This window comes from Haplochromis burtoni, unplaced genomic scaffold, assembly GCF_018398535.1.
Source record: "Haplochromis burtoni strain Fernald_Lab_line unplaced genomic scaffold, NCSU_Asbu1 Contig_250, whole genome shotgun sequence".
NCBI classification, from domain to species: Eukaryota; Metazoa; Chordata; class Actinopteri; order Cichliformes; family Cichlidae; genus Haplochromis; species Haplochromis burtoni.
The window spans coordinates 125,118-140,993 of record NW_024582611.1 but is presented as its reverse complement, the minus strand read 5'-3'; the positions used below and the strand labels follow the sequence as shown (position 1 = coordinate 140,993).

At 38.3% G+C, this 15,876-nt stretch overlaps 1 protein-coding gene across 1 annotated transcript in view; it reads right to left on the bottom strand.

Annotated features, from left to right (window-relative positions):
* Positions 1 to 15,876, bottom strand: part of LOC102300055 (phospholipid-transporting ATPase ID) — a 48,463-nt gene that overhangs the window by 4,833 nt on the left and 27,754 nt on the right. Inside the window, exons 6-27 of the mRNA XM_042227232.1 lie at positions 13,625 to 13,686; positions 11,905 to 11,977; positions 11,477 to 11,547; positions 11,279 to 11,361; positions 10,359 to 10,517; positions 10,188 to 10,276; positions 8,477 to 8,667; positions 8,148 to 8,356; positions 7,893 to 7,936; positions 7,267 to 7,432; positions 6,860 to 7,048; positions 6,612 to 6,727; positions 5,488 to 5,652; positions 5,283 to 5,394; positions 5,089 to 5,194; positions 4,874 to 5,009; positions 4,266 to 4,449; positions 3,898 to 4,121; positions 3,263 to 3,346; positions 2,858 to 3,103; positions 2,620 to 2,758; positions 537 to 667 (exon numbers count right to left, since the gene is read on the bottom strand). Of these exons, the coding sequence (XP_042083166.1) occupies positions 537 to 667; positions 2,620 to 2,758; positions 2,858 to 3,103; positions 3,263 to 3,346; positions 3,898 to 4,121; positions 4,266 to 4,449; positions 4,874 to 5,009; positions 5,089 to 5,194; positions 5,283 to 5,394; positions 5,488 to 5,652; positions 6,612 to 6,727; positions 6,860 to 7,048; positions 7,267 to 7,432; positions 7,893 to 7,936; positions 8,148 to 8,356; positions 8,477 to 8,667; positions 10,188 to 10,276; positions 10,359 to 10,517; positions 11,279 to 11,361; positions 11,477 to 11,547; positions 11,905 to 11,977; positions 13,625 to 13,686 (2,979 nt within the window). The remainder of the gene's footprint in view (positions 1 to 536; positions 668 to 2,619; positions 2,759 to 2,857; positions 3,104 to 3,262; positions 3,347 to 3,897; positions 4,122 to 4,265; positions 4,450 to 4,873; positions 5,010 to 5,088; positions 5,195 to 5,282; positions 5,395 to 5,487; positions 5,653 to 6,611; positions 6,728 to 6,859; positions 7,049 to 7,266; positions 7,433 to 7,892; positions 7,937 to 8,147; positions 8,357 to 8,476; positions 8,668 to 10,187; positions 10,277 to 10,358; positions 10,518 to 11,278; positions 11,362 to 11,476; positions 11,548 to 11,904; positions 11,978 to 13,624; positions 13,687 to 15,876) is intronic.

The window sequence follows — 15,876 nt, the reverse complement described above, 5'->3', positions numbered from 1 at the left end:
AATCCTTTGAGAAACTCCCCAGAGAGCCTTGGGTTTGAATCTCAGGAGTAAACACATCTATCCAAATAAACTAGTTAAAGGATGAATCACGTCTTGTTTGTCTATCTTGTATCTCAGGTACACAGAATTCAGGTTGCACCCTCAAACTGCAATTCAACATACTGACCCTTGATTCTCAATAAGCTCTGCTTTTTAACCTGTACTTGTTTTTGGCAAGTTAGCACTGTTAAAGTAGGATGAATTAGTTTCGATTAGTTTTCTATGCCATGTTTCTAGATTACTTTGTTGTGAGTAAAACGTTACTGTAAAATGACCTTTTCCCTGTTTTTTGACACTTGTTTATTAGCAATAGTTTAAAAAGGACACTGAAGATGATTTCCTCAGAAACCGAAAGTCACACTGAGAGGAGGAAGCGTCTCACTGCCCTAAACCAGCTTCCCGGCAGATTCTTAAAAAGTCTAACACCTAAAAAAATGGAGGTGTGAGTTTCCCATGATAGTCAAGCACAGCAGGTAGAGCTGCATCTCCTCTGCTACCTTATCATTGATGGTGGGGCAGAGCTGAATCATCAGGAAACGGTTGGTAATGACGGGAAGGACACACAGGATGGAAGTGAGGAAGATTGTCAGCCAAACGTTGGGCTGGTTCAGGGAGTTTCGTGCTGTTCCTGAATAAACACACACATACATAAGGTTTGTATTATTACAGGTGTGAAGAGTTTTTATTTACAGTACTCCTGGCCCAGACTTTTATCCCTATATATGAATTCTGTTCTATTTTATGGATATCAAATTAACCTGTTAACCCTCAGAGCAATGAAAACATGAAGAATATTGGATTATTCTCCTAACAACAGATGAGTCATTAGAAAGGATAATTAGTATTAGTGGAGTCCACAAATAAAAAAAAGGTAATAGGTGTAATAGCTCCACTTTACTAAAGGTTACAAATGTTCATGTTGAGGCAAAATAATCAAAACAAAAAGAAAATAACTTGGGGTAAATATCATTTTAAATGTTTAGACACACGTGAACATTTAGTAAGACCAGGCTGTCCTCACATCGAAATACTCATTTTAAGAGATTGTATTACAGGTGATGTGTTAGAGTGCAGCATCTCTGTTCTCAAATTTATCCTTTCCCCCCAAAGAGGTTTTTTAATTATCTCTTATAAATATCTTGTTATTAAAATCATTTTAAATAGTCTTAAAATTATTTTTCCTAGACAACAAGCCAGGTCGCCACAGATCATTGTGACCCAAAAAGGCTCCATTGCCTTGTCATTTCAGACCTCCTTAAATACTGACACCTCAGTATATAGAGGTATCTACTGTAAAAGACCAGGGTGAAGCAGTGAAAGCTCTTAAGCTGGGCATGCACTGTGCGATTTTTTTCAGTCGCGTTATTCAGCTCAAACTGTACGATTGACTCGCAGGGGTTAGAAGTTCGTAGGTCACGATGCAGGGTCTCCCACTATACAGCCCGATGCTCTGATGCGACCTGAGTGCTCACACTGTGCGTCCATAAAATGAAGGTTATAACACAAAATCTGCCTCTTGCTCTCTGTCTTTCACTCACACAGACACGCACACCACCACCATCAACTCTGCTAGATTGCTAATGAAAAACATTAATCGGGCAGCTGTGATTGAGCAGAAATGTAAATCCAACTATTTTCATGGTTGTTGCGGTCGTGATAATTTTGTGAGGCCACATCGAAATAGCTCAGATGAGCTTGCCAAAGTTCTACAAGTTGTGCTTTCATCGCTTGTGTCCAGATCACATGCCGCACTGCCGTGCTGCTCCGTCTTTTCACTTTCATTTCTGTGTTTGCGTGTGCGCAGTTTGAGAGGCTGCGGTGACACCCTCACGGCGGCCGACAGGATTTCAAACAGGTTGGATTTTCTTACGACCAAACGACTGATGATCGGGAGCTGGTCGTGAGGTGTTAATCACTTCTCGTTACCCCACGTATACTACACGATGCACGACACACGATGAAGGCGAAACTTGGGCCGATCACCAAAACGGTCGCACGACTGAAAAATCGGCTCAAAATGGGCCAGAAATGGCACAGTGCATGCCCAGCGTTAGAGGATTGTGTGTTACTTTAAACGGTGTCTCAGCTTTTCCCAGTCTAAAGACACTCAGACTGTCAAATATTGTTGCACATTGTGGTAAAGAAAGGCCTTTAAATCAAGAAGGAGATTTTATTTAAAAAAAAAGTAATGTTTCAACATTTTAAAGTATTAAAACAGAACTGTTTCAATTTAAGAAAAATTGAATGTTGATTAGAATTTTGTATATAGAGAATAAGCGAAAAAAAAAGAGAAGTATTTATCCCAAACTTTACAACTTTCCAAGACTATGTAGATCAATTTAGTGAGAAAAACAAACATGTTGAAAGCCACTACCACGTGACCTCATAAAGCAGACGTTCTGCAAAGATACCAAACACAATTCAAACACTGTTAGTCTTATTTGAATTACTTGAGATTAACTTTAGCCTCATATAAAAGAGTGAGCAGCCGGAGCAGACATGCAGTCAAAAAAAAAACACATTGTTACATTTATGGATTGGATACTCAAAGCTGTCAGAGATGGCAAGTTTGTCACTCACCTATGAAAGGGAAGGCTGATGGCAATATGGTGAACATGCCGTTACTGTACATGGTGAATGTGACAGCAAAGTACATCGCCAGGCTTCCCAACACGAAGAACGTGTTAACTGCCGTCCAGTAGGACATCTCAAACCCCAGCTATGGGCAAAGACAGCCAGCAGGTTCTATAGTTATATACGTTTTATAATAAACAAATAAACATTTGAAAAATTATGCAAAAGAAAGGTTTCTGGATACCTGGATGCTGACGGCAAACAGCAGACATGTCTGAGTGAGGAGGGCGAAGGACTGGTAGTCGGCGATGTCCTTCCCATCATCCCTCACTGTGTCATACATAGCAGCATAGGGGATAAAAAAGAGCACCAAGGAGCTGTAGCAGCTGTGGAGGGCACATTTGAAGAAGGACTTCTTGCTGAAGTACAGGTTGAGTTGACCTGGAACATAGAGCTGAGGATGCTGGAAACTCCACACATCATTCACATCCTAACCAGCAGGGGGAGACAAAGACATTAGATCATTTTTTAGTTGGTTTGGGTTTGTTTTGGGGGGGTTTCTTTTTCTTTTTTTTTTTGGCGGGAAGGAATTCATTTGAGCTCAGATTTATGGCCATGATATTTTCATACATACAGATGATCCCATTACCTGATCAAATAGACTCATTCCCAGTACAGGTAGTGCTGTGTACATCAGATTGTAGAGCGTTATAAACCACTCATCATACACAGTCTGAAAAGCAAAAACAGAAGTGGACCTTTAACCAACTTCTTCAATTTTGGACTCAATTGAAATGAAGTACATTAACAGACTTCACATTATCATTCAAAATGTGCAGCATCGTATTTGAAATTTGTAAACTGATGTTATTTTTTGTATCTCTTATTTTCCTTTCAAAATAATTTGGTCTTTTTCTTATTTACACTGACCGTACCTAGGCTCTGGTGTAACTGGTGTTATTCTGCTTCATGTCTCATTTTTTTAAATTACTGTATAAATACAAATCGTTAATAATAAGTCTGCTGTTCAGAGTTTTAGTACAGTTTGGGGTTTTTTCTACCCCTTCCATTCTCATTTACATACTAAAATTCAGATCTCACTATGGCTTCTCTAACTGGTTTGTTCTGCCTTTTCATGACACACAATGAAGTGAGTGTTTATATATAATTATTTACAGATTGAATGTCATATTATGTTTAGTCTAACTTGACTACAAGGAAAATGCAGGTTAAAGGCATTTCTGCAATGGCTCGATCATAATTTTGTAACTACTCGTCTCTCACCTGCGCAGAGAAACCACAGAAGAAGGCAAACCAGAAATGGACGAAGGTGAAGGTGAAGTTTTTGTAGAAGAAGTAGCGCAAGAACTTGCACATGCGCAGGTAGGACCAACGGCCGTGCACCAGCAGGAGGCGCTGCAGGAAACGGAACTGGGCAAAGGAGTAATCGCTGGACAGCACAGCCTGCATGCCCTCCTGGCCTGAGATGCCCACACCTATATGAGCCGCTGTGTGGGGAAAAATGAGAATGAAGAAAGAGTATTTTAATTAGAGTTAATGGTTGAGTATAGGGGAAAAGTTTTCCAAACTTGGGAAAGCATTGGAGAACAAACAGGAGGTTCATATGAAGCAGTTTGAGTTTCTTCTGCTACCTTTGATCATGCTGACATCATTGGCTCCATCCCCAATTGCCAGTGTGACTGCCTTCTTGTACTTCTTGACCAGCTCGACCACCTGAGCCTTCTGCAGAGGAGTCACCCTGCAGCAGATCACTGCTTTGCACATGCATGCCGTCCTTAGGAACTCCAGCTCCAGGCTGTGCTCCAAAGCGTATGCCTGAGGGACAGAGGGGGTAAGAAAAAGGTGAGCTTAGAAGAAGACAGGCAATAAAAAACGTGTGACTGACAGAGCCATGACTGTTAACAAAGACTGGAACATGAGCACAAGAAAAAGGTCGGGCTTTTTTTGCATCGCTGTTTGATGATTTTAAATCATAATGTCTTTCAAAATAAAGTTTCATGGATAGAAAAAAAAAAGTTCCCCACTGTAGCTACAGTACTTTTATTTTATTGGACTTCCAGAAGAGCTTGTTTCATCAAATAAACACATCTTTCATACTCAATAAAAAATTAGGCTCTAAGTAAGAAACTGAGGACAGCATTTGCATACGGCAGCAACTCGCCAGTTACAAAGTAAGCACATCTTTTAAAGTTTGAGAGTGACAGCATGCACATAAACTGAAATTTATGTATGTATGTACCAAACTATGTCCATTGATGACCAGGCCGTACTCCCCATTCACCACCTCATCTGTGACCACTTTCACACCTTTATCCATTTCGGGTAAAAACTCTGAATTCTCAGCTGCATCTGGCTTCATGGAGGTTCGGGCATTTCTAGAAAAAAAATCAACAGTATATGAAAACCTGTCATAATGAGATAGTAAAACATGTTTAGTCTAAGATTTCCTCTGACCTCAGTTCCTGCTGGACATCCTCAAGTGAGTTGCCCGAGATGATGAAGACATCATTCATCTCTTCCCGTAGCAAGTTGCACGAGTAACCAATGTTCTCTGCGGTTTCTGCAACACAGACAATCAACATCACCATGTGTGGACTGGAGTCTGTTCCCCATACGCATTAACTTTCATCTTATTCAAAGTTATGTACCTTGCTTGTCACCGGTCAAAACCCAGATTTTGATGTCGGCCTTAGACAGCTGCTCGATAGTCTGAGGTACTCCATCTTGCAACTTGTCCTCTATGGCTGTTGCTCCAAGCAGCTGAACACACACAGAACACACACATGATCAGAATGCTGTTCATTTTCCCACACAGTTATGTTTTTACAGTATGAGCTGCCTTTATCGTCTTACCAGGAGATCCTTCTCTATCTCCTCATACAACTGGTCCAGTTTGCCCTCTCTATCCTCCAGTGCAGTGTTGGCCTCATGGTGGCGCTGTATCCACTGGTTAAAGTACTCCTCATCCAGATCCTTGTAAGCAAGAGCAAGAGTTCGCAGCCCATCCCCTGCAAATTCCTGCAGAAATTCCACATGCGTATACTTATATGGATGAACGCTGGATACTAGAAGGTACACACACACAAATACACAAATGCACACACAAGCTCAAGGCATTTGCACATATAAACAAAAGTCAAACTCTTGCTCAGTTCAAGATTAGAGGAGCAAAAATGACAGCGAGAAATTAATCAGATCTTTCCCAAAACTTCCCTAAAAGAACAGACGTAGAAGAAGGAGGAATAAAGAAAGGCACTTTGAACATGGCAGCTTTTTCTGACGTACCTGCGCTACAGCTCCGCTGTTGTCCAAACACAAATATTTAAAACAAGGCAAATAAAGTCAAATGAAGCTGTGGTGGATATCTATCCCCATTTATGATGACTATGAGAACTGCAATTTATCTTATATCAAACCCACACAAACAAACTCCTTCCATAAAGCATGAATTTAAATCTTTTATTTCCTTTCCTGTCAGTAAGACAAAGAACGTACCGACACGTTTATTTTAAAAAAAAGTGCTATACTTACAGCACTTTACTTAAAGTATTATGTGAGAGGTTGTGCCTGTTACCTTTACAGCCTTATATTGCTCAAGAATTAATGTGTACTCAACTCCACTTAACAATCCACTAGTTTGAACTGCTGCTTTAAAATGAACTTAAAAACATCTATTATGTTATGTCTCTTTATTCTGTCAGTATGGCCTCAAATTTGGGTCATTAGTGGAGATTGAACCTGGTTATCTTTGCACTCGCTCAGACATTTTGGACAGTGCAAAGTATTATACAAATTAAGGTTTTTCATCATGATTATCAGAGATACTTGTGTATAAATTCAATAATTTGTTGCTCCGGGGAAGCAAGTTCATCCCAAATCCAAATGCATTTAGGGATGAACTACGTACAAATGCAGTTGACATAGCCTAGCAGAGTCAAATATCTCTCTTTGAACACACACACAGAAATACTACTAACATTAAGATGCTCTGTCGTGACATCCATCAGCTTGCTGCAGGACTGGTGCAGCCTTTCGTAGATGATTGTGTCTGCACCTTTGCAGTAAAGAGACAGCTTGCCCTCTGGACTCCTCACTGCATACAAAAATGTACATACATGAAAACAAACAATGTTTCAAATTGCAGTGGAAAAAAAAAGCAGTCTGTATGAGAGCTAAATAGGAAAGCATATACAGATATATAGATACATATATAGTATGTATATACCTATGACTGACATCCTCTTGCGGACATTGTTGAAATCCAGGATGGCCAGGAGTTCATAGTTGCACTGCTTTCCCATTTCCACGATGGAAATACTGTCTGGTGTTCGTGAGCGGAAGACAAATCCAAAGTTTCTGGCTGCGGTCACCAGAGCCCCCTCATCTGGCGACTGGGCCTGGTAGAAAAGCTCTCCTGGAGAACAAAAAGTTTATATTTAGCAGGGCAAATATGATTATTTATTAAAGTTCATAATTCTAGCTGCAGCAAAAAAATGCTTTCACGTTGATCAGTTTCAAGCCAGAGCTTCTTTCATTGGAGGACCTCTACAATAAACTACTGAATAAAAAAAGGACTGGAAAACACACATACTGCCTTTTAACTGCTCACTGAAACATCTGTACCGTCCTCACCTTCTTTCTTCTCCTCGGCCATGACAGTGTGGCAGAGAGCCAGCAGCCTGAAGAAGGCGTGGACCTCCGTGTTCTCCAGCTTCACCGCCTCCACCAGAGAATGGTCGTGGAAGACGAACCGAGAGTCGGCTAACGGATTGAAGGAGAAGTCTACTGTGTCTGTATACTGCAGGAGTAAATGTACAACAAGAAAAAAAGAAGTAAGAAAGAAAGAAGGATAAAGTAGAAAGGGAAAGAAATGTAACTGGACCTGCTTAGGCTGATGAGGAGAGGTGAGAGAGTCTGTTAACACTAAAATGTGTCAGAAACTTTAACTAATTTAATAATATAATCCTGTGAAATCACTGTAAACCTGGTAAAGAACTAAAGTTGTTTAACTGTCTAAATATAGAAATCACAGAAAGTAAAGGAGCAGCAGTCTAAAAGGAAAACTGTTCAACATACCAGGGAGCAGGAATTCTGTCCAATGTTTCTCTTAACTACCTTCCTTAAACCTATCCAAAAATTCTATTTCAGGGAAACCAAACTTTACCACTGCATTGGAGACGCCATCTGTCAGTCAGTCATATGGACCAGTAATCTATTTTTTATTTATTTATTTTTTAAATCTGCATATGTAAACTCACCTCATTCATTTCTAGTCTTTGGCCTGTGTAGTCATAAACATCTCCTGCAGAGCAGAATAACATTTTTAATCAAACTTTATTATACATGAAGAGAATGTATTGAACAAAGCATCAGCTGACGTAAACCTTTGTGTGCGTGAAAAACCATCCAACTTCTCTGAATAAGGAATCCAAAAATGCATTTTTAGAAAGTCTCAGTAGATTCTTGTTTCAGCTTCATTCAACTGAAAAACACTTTATGACTAAAACTCTTACCATAGCATTTGCCATTAATAGTGCACTTGTTGAAGATCATGATATTCTGGGTGAGTGTTCCAGTTTTGTCACTGAAGACGTATTTGATTTGGCCGAGCTCTTCGTTCAGAGTGGTGGTACGAGCCTCAGCAGGGGTGTCATTGCGGGCATAGTACATTTTCCTGTCCCAGTCGATGTAGAAGCTGTTCCCCAGACGAATGATCTCCACACTTCAAGCAGATATTGAAAAGAGGCACGTGTAGTCATATTTTTTTTTTTGCATTCATTTTGTTAAATTCATTGTAAAAAAGTAACACAAGGTAATAAAAGCATCATTTCAAACTTATTACCTCACATAGAGAGAGATGGGCACCACGGTGTTGAGGATGATGACGTAGGACCAGAATGTGAGGAAGGATGAGAAAGCAGGATCATCCTCCAGCCTTGGCAGGAAGACAGTAAACTGTGAGCCCTCATTTCTTTCCCAGATGTAGTTTCCTATCGCCAGGACAGAGCACATGAAGGCTAGGAAACCAAAAATCTGCAGAAAGAGTAGAAAGATGCTTTATTTTGTCATTTAGGGATACAAAAAAAAAAAACTGTGTTGGTGTATAAACTTCAGCTACAACTCAGAAACACAAATGTCGTAGATCCAAAACAGAGACAACCATGATCTGCTTAAGCTTGAAATAAAAAGACGTGTGAGTTTGTGATGATGTCATCTGAGAGGAGTTTCAGATCTAAAAACAAATGGTGCAGAGTCCCAGGTACTCTATGACCCCTAGTGGAGGTCGTCCTGAGGGTCGTTGACCCACTATTGATCATGCGAGTCGTCACATGAGCCATGGTGTGAAAAAAAGATGTGGGTCAGTACCATCACCACGGGTTCAGGGGGAAACCACTACGGGATCTTCCTCGACCTTATCCTGTGACGTTGCGCATACAAGCTTGTATATAGATGTATAACCATCTCTCATAATGATAAACTACCAAAAACATGATAATTTTTTATTTTAATCAAAAGTTTGGAGTTACTTTGAAATACCATAATAATTTTTTTAAAGAAAAGCTCATTTGTTTCCATTTAATACGTTTATAATTATCGAACTACCTCAGCACAGATGAAAACTGTTCTGTTGTTTAAAGAAGCATTTGACTAATTAAGCATGTGGAGCATCAGTGTTTGTGGGTAAGATTACCAATTTAAACTGACCGACTTCAAAAAAAAAAAAAAATGGGGTGATCTTGTTTAAGAGGTTAAAGTTATTTCATGCATATTTTGCTCAAATAAAGGGAACATTTCATACAACCATGTACAGAAATAAATACATTTGCAACAGTCAAAGATTAACAACGTGATTACCCCACATACATATTTTTGGAGTTTTGTTTACTCAGAAGTACCACTGCAGGACTTGGTTGTGCATTAGCAACAAAAAGTTTAATTTGAGCCTGAGAGGGTTAAGAGGTTAAAGTTATTTCATGCATATTTTGCACAAATAAAGGGAACATTTCATACAACCATGTACAGAAATAAATACATTTATGGATGCTTTATTGATTCCACAAGGCAAATTGTAGTACTTAATGTAATTTAATTATGCGGTTAAAAAAAAAGGGCAGACTGTAGTTTAAAGTTTGGTTTAAAAGTTTTACATTTTTAAGAATGAGTGGTACTGATTTATCCAGCTAAATTAATGGCTTTGTCTTCCTTTGCTGTGGTAGTAGCTACTCCATTGCACCTTGAAGCTTTAGCAAACTATGCATGCATCCCCTTTACGGTCTCGGATACATCACAATTTTCTTGCTTTCTCCTGTTTGTGCTGCTCTACTGCATCAGATCTTTTGATTTCAAATAAATCGTTAGTGTTGGTGAGGAGAATGTCCAATAAAAAAAAAAATTGTGGTGCATTAGCAGAAGGGAAATAGTGTAATGAACTGATTTAACTGTAAACTTAAACTTCAGTACCTCAGCAGCAGTCAGCTCACTTCTTCACAAATCTCATTATAAAACAATAAATTATTGATGACCCTGAGATGTGATAAAACAAATGCACTCACAAAGAGGACTAAGATATTCATTAGACGGTCTATACTGGTCCTCTTGAACGTGCTCTTCCCACAGTTTTGCATCAGCTTTGTTTCTGGACCTGCAAAAGAGAAACAGAATGATCTGAAGTCACAAGTTTCATAATTCCCACTACAGTAGTTCCCTATTAATGTGTGTCTGACCTCCAAATAGCACCAGTCCAAAGCACCACTCAGTGTTCCTCAGGGTGCAGCCTCGCAGTAGGATTTTCTCATTGTCAAGTGAATATTTCTGACCTGCGAAGCTCAGCACTCCTGTGAAGCGGTCGAGGCGGTTGTTGGGGGGTTCACAGCGGACCTCACCTTGAGGAAAGGAAAGACACGGCCAGGTTTAGATTTAGAAAGAGTATGACATCTACCAATTTGAAAAATCAAAATACCTCCATAACGTTCACAAATTGTCTTCAGATGAATTAAAGTTAAATGAAGGTTAAAAAAAAAAACATGGGTTAGAAAATACGTGAGCCTAACATGAACTTTTCCTTTCTTTGCGTTTTCACTTATTCACTTTCATCTGCTGATCGTTGCTTTATTTCTGGCACTTGCTTAATTTTAGCGCTTTTTTACTATATAAGATGAGTTCAAGATAAAACCTTGATGAGAATAAAGAAACAGTGTAGAATAACTACAACTGTAATAGTAACCGTTACATGCCTCGGCTTTATTTAATTTTTTCTCTGTCTATTGTTTTGGGCATAACTGGTTTAGAAAATTACCAGCGTTAATAAGCATTAATGGAAAGAGTGGCATTGACTACATTCATAAACATGTATTTTGTGTAGTCAAAACATGTAAAACTACAAGGAGGCCATAAACAATAAACAACATTTCCAGATTTCTTTACAGAAACTGTGAATGAAGTTTAACTTATTTATTATGTCTTACGTTGAGTATTGCGTTGGGTAGGTTGCCATTTATTTATTATATAAATAAACCTTCTATGTATACTGTGAGGAATAACCTTAACAGGGTAAGTCATTTTTATTTCTATAGCACATTTACATTTAACATCAAAGTGCATTACACTGAAAAAATTGTGTGTGTGTGTGTGTTTACAGTCTCACCGTTAAAATCTGCCAGTTTTTCAATATCATCCCCCAGGTCTCCCGTCACTGGGAGGGCCTGTCTCACCTTCAGGTTAGTTTCTCTGAGGAAGAGAAGCCGAGAAAGTTAAAAAGAGGAAGAAAGAAGACGGCTGCATAAGCGGAAGTGAGAACAGAAGGATGTGGTTAGATGTGAAAAAGGAGGAAAAATAGACGAACCCATCGAGTTCTGCAGTCTCAATGTACACAAGGTTGAGTGGTTCACTGCTGGAGAGCAACAAGAGGTCTGCCTGAAATCACAAAGAATTTATGAATGGTAAAAATGTATGTGATCGATGACAGGATTTTATTACTCAACTAAAAACTTACGTTAGGTTTACTGACATCTCTGCTTGTTCTTTTGTCTTTTAGAAAACGTCAAAATTACAATATGAAAAACTTCCCCTAAACCTAATTTGGTTATGCGCCTGTTCCTTTGAACAGACATGCTAAAAGTTCACTGAGTCAACCCACAAGAACAAAATAAAACATCCAGAGGAAGTCAACAATAAACTGTAACACAATGAAGTACAGTTTATATTCTATGTGTTGGGGAAGAGAAAAACGAACAAATAAGAAGTACTTCCACCCTCTGATGCTCTACTTACTGTAACAAACTGGTTGTTTTCTAGTTTGATGATGTCTCCCACTTGGACATTCATCCATTTCTCACTCCGTAGCCTGAGAACAGGGAGAGGTTGGTAAGTGTGTGTGCACAGTATCACTTTCCCTTTTCTTTGAAGATGGTCAGGAAACAAATGCTCTGAGGGCTCACAAATAACCACTGAACACCAAGGTCATCCTAATATTAGTCATTTTCCTTTTGCTGGATGTTCCTGCCAGTGTCCTGTATTATCTCTCTGTGTATTTATCTGCCAATAATAGCCAGAGTTTTTAATAGTTGGCTGGAACTGGATGCTTTGCCAAGTTTCCCATTACATGCTTCTGCTCATGTTGGTGTTTCAGATTCCCACAGCTGACATATTTTTAGGATGATCTCTTTCTAGTTTGTAAGTTTTCTTAATATTTGCAGTAATCTTTAACATGTCAAAACAACGTAAAGGAATAATTTTCACATCAGTTTTTCAAAGATTGTAAATAATTTTCATGTATTTTTTTGTTATCATTATATAAACAGTACAATATTTTTGTTATCATGGTTTTCTGTGTTTTCTGTATTACTGTAGGTCTTTACCTTACAATAAAAAGCACCTTGAGGCTACTGTTGCTGGGATTTATGCATTGAAAAGGTTTCTTGGATACTAATGGCACTATTGAATTTTTTAAACCATTATTACTATTTATTGTATTAATAAAATGATTATTACAACCCTGTAATCAGTTCTTTTTAATAGTATTCAGCATTTTCCTTTTTCTGATAGGATATACTTCATTTTTCCTCAAAGTTGCAAAAAACTGAAGTACAGGAGCAAATATTAAACACAACTTATAAGAAAATGGAGCTTAGGAAATTACAATAAAATATGACAAGAAAAAAATCACTCAGTAATTTACTGATAATTTCTAATTAAACAGAAAAAAAGTACACAAAATATAGGAGAGTAAATCTAAATGGAAAAACAGAACAGAATGTAAAACACAATAAATACAGGTACTGTGGTATGAGTTTGTTTCAGCTGCTTCCCCAGTGACTAAACACAGAATAATGAACGGGACATACGCTTTAGTGAAATAAACTATTTACTCCAGTCTTAAAAATGAAGTGATCTTTATTTTGCGTATTTAACAGAAGGCGGCCTTGTGTCAGCAGGAAGTAAACTTTTTCCTGCAGCTGCTTGTGGACTAAACAGTGAGCAAGGCAGCCAGGAGGAAATGAAGACATATAAGTTAAAATATTTTTATCCACCACACCTTTCCTAAGTAAAAATACAAATGGGGGCTTTATCTCTTATTTGATTATAACATCATCACATCATGGTATACAGGCCTTGTGATAACATCCCATATGGCAATTTTGAGACCTTAAAACAATTAGAACCTCACTTGATGTATAATGTTTAATTGTTCTGATAATAGCCAAGCGCAGTGGATATTTTTGAACCTGTATTTTCCTTTTTGCGCTCCAATATAGCCACAGGAAGCAGCTGCAGGATGGTGGGCAGCACTTGTTTTGTTGTTGCTCTTACGTCTACTATTTCAAATATGTGAGCTATGCTCTATTTGGGATCTCACAGGCACATAAGTGACATTCCACCTTCAGAGCTGAAATATCAAATACTTTGAATCCGTGCATGAGGATATGATTCATAGCACCCACCCACCCACCCACACAAACACACACACACACACGCACACACACAAACTTACTTTCTATCAATAAGGACTTGGACTTTTCGGTTGTTAACTCGATTGTCGCTCCTGTGGCGATTCTGGGAAACAGAACAAAATGACAGGACTGAGTCAGAAAAGGTCACAGGAAACTCAAACTGAGTTCACTGATTTGTTGTTGTTTTTTTTATGACCAAATTTCTCTTTAAAGGTATCAGTCACCAACTAACAGAGTATGTGAGAAGAGATGATAATGCAGTGACTGTACAAAATGAAGAGGGTTTTAGCCGAGTTAAACCTCAGACTCTTAGGCAAACGTCTACTTCCCTCCATGATGACTCTTCTTTGTCTCGTCTCATAGACTTACTATTTATTTTTGTATGTGAGACAGAGAGTCTGCTACTGAGCTAAAACTGAAGGGTGGCTTCCCTTCTGAAATTATATTCAGATTACAAAAGGGTTAAATGTGGTTTATTGATTGGAAACATTTACTGTTACTACTTGTTTCAAATATGAATAAGGCCCAGCTCAGATATGGCAAACTCCGTGAAGCTTTGCACAGAGCAGAAACTCATCTGTACGGCAACACATTAAAGAGATGCTGATCAGGCTGTTGAAGAGAAAATGAAGGTTACAGCCACAATAAAATAAAGTTAATGTTGAACTTGTTCTTTCTGTGTTACAACCTGAAGAGGTTCTGTCTGGATTTTATGTTCTGCTTTCTGGGAAGTCAAAGTCTTTCTTTTTTCACCTTTTACATTCCACCTTGTTATCACCCGACCTTTTTAGTCTAATTCTTTGTGAAGAGATCACATCAAGATAGTGGTTATCCAAAACTGTTAACTTCTGTTGTCAATTCTCTGGCAATTGCTGATGGCTGTTGATCAGTTGAATTTATGACAGTATTTTTTAAACAGAAAAAAAACCTGCCATTAATTGTTTTAATGTAAGTAATTTCTAAAACCAACAATTAGTTTTCTAGCAACAACTCATATGTGAATTCTCTCATCTCCAATTATCTCATTTTTTTGAACAATTTCTTGTGTTATATTGAGTTCCTGTACTTTCTGCCGTTGTCTGATATTTTTTCCTAATGTCTTGATTATCTTGCTTCCTATCTTTAGCTTTTTTATCTGCATTTGTAAGTGTTTGCCCTACCTTTAATTAGTTTGTCTTGTGTTTAGTTACTTTTATTGTTCATTTACATGCCTTTGTCCCTTTGATTTGTCTGTATATCAGTTTTCCCTCCTCTGCTTGGATTATTTGAACACGTCTCCCTCAAGAGTCATTCTGTTGGGTCTTTTCCTTTTGTGAAAAATTGAATGGCAATTTAAGTGATTTAATAGAATAGCCTTTATTGTCATTGTACACAGTACAACGAAATTGGAGGGCCACTCCCTTGGTGCAAGATTCAATAATAAATATAAATGTAAAATATAAAAAGTACAATAAAACAATCGCAAGTACTCAAACAATAGTAAGTATGATATATACTCTCACCAGTATAAAGCAGGAAGATCAAGCAATAATTACTCACTATTGGGATGTAGCATTACTTTAAATTCATTCTTACAAAGTTTGAAATCTCTGCAGCTGACTTGAAACTAAGTTGTAAAACTCTCCTTTTACAACTGCATTCCAAACACCAGCCATAGTTTGCTTTTGCAAGGTCATCTACCTCACCACACTTGGTCACACCTGGAATGCTGAGATCAAATTAACCCTGAACCAAGTGACCCTGTGAAAGTAGCAGACGTTTACCAGTCAGGATCTCTGCTGCTTAACAAAAAGACTTCTGTTTCTCTTCCTTGAGCCAGTCTTAATGGTTTGGCATTAAGTCCTTTTCCACTCACATGCAAACACCGGCACACATGCACATTTGTCTGGTTGACCTTAACTGCTGAAATCATTGTTTTACAAGTGCTTTTTTTCTGGTTTGCTTCTCACAAATTGATAAAAGAATAAGGAAACATTCTGACAATTAAATAAAAAGCCGTATCCCTTTTGAACTTGCAGCTTTCGGTCATTTGTGTTAAGCACATTGGGTTTTGTTTAATGAAATGTGCTGTCATTGTTTACCTGACTGGTAAACTGTCATTGCCATTTGTAGAGTAGACGTAGAGAGAGGGGAAGTTATTTCTTAATCAATTTTAACTCCCAGATGACGGAATTGGCTGAAATTTTCGCAAAAATGTCTGAAGAAATATTCAATTGAGCAACAGTTTGGACATGCGTCCAATCTCTTGATTAAAAGACTGGCTTGAGTGCAGACAGCTGAAGGAAGCTGAAAT